At 35.3% G+C, this 5,685-nt stretch overlaps 1 protein-coding gene across 2 annotated transcripts; it reads left to right on the plus strand.

The window, feature by feature from the left end:
* The first annotated feature begins 203 nt into the window (after positions 1-203).
* Positions 204-2,336, plus strand: LOC117106898 (fez family zinc finger protein 1-like). 2 transcript variants are annotated; one of them, XM_033248416.1, is made up of 2 exons: positions 204-327; positions 986-2,336. In XM_033248416.1, the coding sequence occupies exon 2, from the start codon at positions 1,080-1,082 to the stop codon at positions 2,244-2,246; it is 1,167 nt and encodes a 388-aa protein (XP_033104307.1). In that variant the 5' UTR covers positions 204-327; positions 986-1,079; the 3' UTR covers positions 2,247-2,336. The 2 variants fall into 2 exon arrangements, with proteins under 2 accessions (XP_033104307.1, XP_033104306.1); XM_033248415.1 differs by having other exon boundaries at positions 212-331.
* The last annotated feature ends 3,349 nt before the right edge of the window (positions 2,337-5,685 follow it).

Genomic DNA, 5,685 nt, shown 5'->3' on the forward strand with positions numbered 1-5,685 from the left:
TTTGTTTTACCTCATATTTTGAACCTTTCCGGTGGTCCGATTCTTGCCAACTTTTGATATGTTATTCCCCACGTTTTATTGTACATAAAACCATCATAAAACGTTTTCTTGCAATTTCTTTGGGGTAAGTGCATTTTCTTCATTATTTTGACTCTACTAATTAACCGTATCAGAAAATAAATTTACACTTGGCGCCTCATATGTGAGTAGCCGCAGCGATTCCCCTCAGTCTCTTTCAATCATCAAGCGATTGAGAATGTCGCGATGTCTGCCTTGTTGCTCAATTTAATATATTTATGCTGAAAAGAAAGAAACGCCATAGGCCTAGTAGGTAGCTTACCTTTTTATTATTTTAATAAAAAAAATAAAATTTTAACATTTCGTTATTTACACTATCTTACCCTAGCTAGGCTCTAGGCCCGCTCCTGATAGCTAGGCCTAGACCCAGGGAGTTGTTATATATTATATAGGCCTAGTCACTATAACAACTCCCTTCTAGGCCTAAGCTAAGCCGCTTTGTTTTCGATAGTATAGTACAGAGTATGCCCAGGCTTTAGTCAATTCTAGGACTAGCCTAGGCTAGGCTTTGTAGTCCTAATTCTTTGTGGAAAGAGTAAATTTGTTCATTGAGGTAAATCTTTTATTTACGGTTATGCCTTCCTACATACCACATGAAGCAACACAACAAAGACGTCGACACTGATGCAAAAATGTTATTGGCATTATAATTATATAGGCGAGACCTTTTATTTTATACCTTGTCCTTGTTTTATTTAGCGAACCAAATACAATTTTATTTTTGACCAATTAGCGCACCAGCCACCACGAAAAACTGATTTCCGAAAATATGGCAGAAAAAAAATCAACAATGTCCATCAATGTTATCAGACTTTTAATTCTGAAACATATATTTTTGTAAAAGAATTTTAAATTGAGGATGTTGCTTATCATTTTTGTCTTAAACTCTTTTGTTGTGTTTTATTAGGAAGATCAGCCAATTTGAGGTGGTATCCAGAGTGTTGAAAGTCAGCAGCAATAGAGGCCCACAGTACTAAGGAGCAATTTGTAAACATCACTAGATGGAGACGATTAAAGAGGAAGAGAATGTTAAACAAAAGGAAACTGGGAGCAGAAAAAGTTTTCGGTGTGAACAATGTGATAAAGTCTTCAAAAAACAGTACCTCTTAAAACGCCACTCTGTTGTACACACAGGAGAGAGGAAATTTGTTTGTTCAATTTGTGATAAGACATTCAAACTGCGAAGTACACTTGACCACCACTATGCCGTTCACTCTAAGGAAAAGCTGTTTGCCTGCAGCCTCTGTCCGCAACAGTTCTCACGAATGTCTACATTGCGGACACATATGGCAATACATGCCAAGATGAAGAATTTCCAGTGCGACATTTGCGGCAAAGATTTTGTACAGAAAGGAAACCTTACAAGTCATATGAATACTCATTCAAACAAACGGCCATTTAAATGTACAATATGTGGATGGGGTTACAATCAAGGTTCTAATTTAAAGAAGCATATTATTACTACTCACACTAAAAAGGAAGGTTGTGCACAGAGTATGAAATCACCCAATAAAAACAACCCTGCTAAAATGCAAAAAGTAAAAGTGCAGGAATCATTGGAATCCAGCAGTGACACTCATGAAAATGGGCTTTATAGACTGATTTTACCAAATGATCTTGAATCCATTACTGCTGGGTGCAGCCAATCATTGGAGAACAGTCACCAAACTGGAGAACCTGAAGTCGGTCCTCAGATTCCTGACCAGAATTCATTGCCATCACAGAGAATGCTATCAATGCAAAATTATGAAAGAGTACTTGATATTGACAAGGAACCCCAGTCAAGTTCTCTTCGGCTTTTACAATCAAATATCACGCCAGGTGTACTGATTCTTGTTGATGACAAAACTGGAGAGATTTCACTACCAGTAATGCAAGAATCACCTGACAACCAAGTCCTTCGGTTGTTGATTGACACCTGTGATGTGGATTCAATGTCAGAAGCACGTCAGCAGATGAGCAGTGATTTTGCATCTACATCTGGAATATCTAGTCTTTGTATGGAAGACATTTTGTCAGAAAGGTTTGATCAGAGACCTATTCAAAATGAACTCTCAATAATGTTTGGCAGGGATGAAGGTTTAGAGCACAGTGTTTTAGAGCAAGAAAGCTTAGAGGACACTATGAACTATATTACAGACAGCAGTATGGATTTGTGTATTGAATAACTGATTTTATTTAAATACAGTAAAGTAAATTTATTATGGGTTGGTATACATTTGTGATTAAAAAATATTGCAGCTACGGTATATGAACATTATTGTATATGCATATTATTTACATTCTTCTGTAGCAGTGGCTGATTCATGGGGCCAGCCGACTTCCCCCCCCCCCATTTCTGGCCATCTAGAGATACCGTAATAATATATTTTTTTACCTCAGCCTCAACCATGATGGGGCTGAGGTATAGTATTCTGAGTATAATACACTTACAATGTTGAATGCAAAATACTACACAATTACACATCTCAATAAACAAATAAAAAACAAAAACAGTGACATTAATTACAGAACAATGTGAGTGCAATATTTTTTTATCAGTCAAAAAAATTATAATACAGGGGGAATTTAACAAAAAGCAATGCTTATTCAAACATGGATGCAATTTCGAGTTCTAACATGGAACAACCCATTTTAAGTAAATGCAAAAATGTATTAAACTAAGTCATAATTAAAAACAAAATCTTCATTTTGAATCAAATAAATTTGCAAGAATATTTTACCTATGAAAACTATAATAACACAAAAGATGGCCCAAATAGTATAGCATACCCTGATCATTTACTTTCCCAGAGTTATTGCAAATGGCTGACACTATGGCTTAATAAACGTCTAAAAAAAAATCAAGCACAAGAGAGCAGGAACTCGGACTAATGGTCACTGAAAGAATCTGCTTCGGTTCAGCACACTCCTAGTGGCCACCACAAGCCAAGTGGTGTCCCCGACAGGAAGGCAGCGATTTCCCAGATCAATGGCCCATTGCTTTGCCACCATCCACCCACCACTAGCGCCACAACCATTTTAGCTAAAATACTCGCTCGCATACAATAGAAATAATTGTTGTGAAGTGGTTCATCAGTGATTTTATCTATTTTTGGCATTTTTAAGGATTGAACCAGTACCACAGGCATTGAAAATCAAGTACAGTAGAACCCCTATATTAAGGGGACACCTTCATGACCAAAAAAAGGGTCCCTTTAATAGGGGTGTCCGCTAAATAGGGGTACCCCTATTCACTAACCAAAACGTGCAATTGTCCCCTTAATAGGGTTTTTTGGCATATTTTCATATAACAATGTAATACAATTCTTCATAATTTGATTTTTATTGACATTCAGTAGGCCCTATATAGTAGAATTATAACTAATTTATAGAAATAATTTTCAAGGCAAATTCAATTCATTTATAATATGAAATCAGCAGAAATGTAATTAAAACAACAGTATATGTTCCCAATATTGTTTCATAATGAATGAATTAGAATTATATAAAAGTGCGCAAAAAAAATTTAAAAGAAGTCCCAATGGTTTAGGGTCAAAATTTACAAGATTGGTTTATACGAAGTAACACATTTAGTATGCCTTTCCTATATTCACTCTAAGGATTTGGAGAGAAAATTCTGGTTTATTGCTCAAATTTCGAAGTTTCAATTTTCCATTTGAATTAAATTCAATTTCAATTTATTCAGAAAACCTCCGGAACAGAGAAGTAAAGAAGTAAGCCTACAATAACTTTCAAACAATAGAACAATCTCATTAAAAATTATAAGCTTTTCATGCATATACCAAAATAATTAAAATAAAAACCAAGAAGAAATTGGGAAAATTCTCAAAATCAATAAGAGGAGAGAACAGAACACCTTTAAACAGATACAAGCACAACAATAAACCATGAAAATAATTAAACACACCAAACTACTACCAAACAAAGACGGATTATTTTACTTAGTTCAAAATTCTTTTTGCAATTTTATTTAAAATATTATTATTATTATTATTATTATTATTATTATTATTATTATTATTATTACGTAGTCTAACAAAAGCTCTACCTTGACAAACAGCAGTAGAAAGGTGGTAAAAGTTCCTTAATAAGTTGCTCTAAATGTGTCAATATTTAAAGTTTAGTGATTTTTTCTTATTTTGAGACTGTTGTATTTGTTGTAATACAATAGAAAAAAATAAATGTCCCCTTAATAGGGGTTATTTGACCACTTGGCACACTTATAAGGTGTCCCCGTCCCCTTAATAGGGGTTGCCGCAGTGGTAAAAGATATCGCCCCTCGTTTCACGGAAGTGTCTCCTAAGAGGTGCCCCTGAATAGGAGTGTCCCAAAGGAGGGGTTCTACTGTACTTTAACCACCCCGGTCAACATCTGCTTTATTATGTAACATTTTAAATATTATTATTATTATTATTATTATTATTATTATTATTATTATTATTATTATTATTATTATTATTATTATTATATTATTATTATTATTATTATTATTATTATTATTATTATTATTATTATTATTAGGGCCTATTATTATTATCAGCATCATTATCAGAATCATTACTAGGCATGCTTATAAATATATTTGAATCATACAAGTGGACCATCAATGCAGCAAATGAGAGAACATTGTATATCATTAAGCCTCAACTAGTGGCGTATGGATGGTCAGAGCAGCTAGTACAAAGCACTGGGGCTCGGGGTCATTGGAGGCCCGTTCAATAATGTTCCTAAAATTTATAAATATTAAAAAAAAAAAAAAAACTGAAAGAAAAAGAAACAGTCAACGGGCCCCTAGATAAAAATATTTAAAAAAAAAAAAAAACTGAAAGAAAAAGAAACAGTCAACGGGCCCCTAGATAATAGCCTATTTAGGTTTTATAAGAGGCAACAGTTATTGATTATTGTTCACTATTTTTTTTTTAGAAAGATAGGAAAATATATACACAAAAGAATTAATTAAAACATGATTAAGAGCTTTCTGTATGGTACGAGATAAAAGTAAAAAAGCATCACGTAAGATGAATTATCTGAAAATGTACAAAAAATCTTTATGCTTTAGAACAATACGGAAACTAAAACATCGTTGCTTCCGGGAATTCTCTTGGGAACAGGGAAATTTCTCCTGGATCCCACCTGCCACAGCTGCCTCTAGATCCCCATAGTTACAACCGTCTCGCATCGTGGGGGACGGTCCCGCATTTTAAAGTGATTTTGGATGAAACACGCATTTTGCAGAAACACATGCGTGGGCATAAATTTATCACGCATTTAGCACAAGTCAATGCGTGATCACGAACTTGAGTCATTAGAAGGCTTTCGTTATCTCGTTCGAGAATCAACTCACTTAGAAAATTCCTCTTTCTCGACAACAACCCAGCCAACCACGCACTTAGTAGAATCCAGGAGGCACGTGCGGTCTTGTGCATTGTCACCACCACCACCGGCTCTCCGCCCCTGGACCCCCGTGGGCCCAGTTCCCCCCGGTCAACTGGTGTATATCACGCATTTAAAATCCCTCAGGTTGGTAACTGTGGATTCCCAACCAATTAACTCAGTCCTTGTCGTTCATTGGCGTATCCAAAGGGGGGGGGGGGGTGGAAGGAG

This window comes from Anneissia japonica, unplaced genomic scaffold, assembly GCF_011630105.1.
Source record: "Anneissia japonica isolate Jap-2015-1 unplaced genomic scaffold, ASM1163010v1 scaffold1165_len1893470_cov193, whole genome shotgun sequence".
Taxonomy (NCBI): Eukaryota; Metazoa; Echinodermata; class Crinoidea; order Comatulida; family Comatulidae; genus Anneissia; species Anneissia japonica.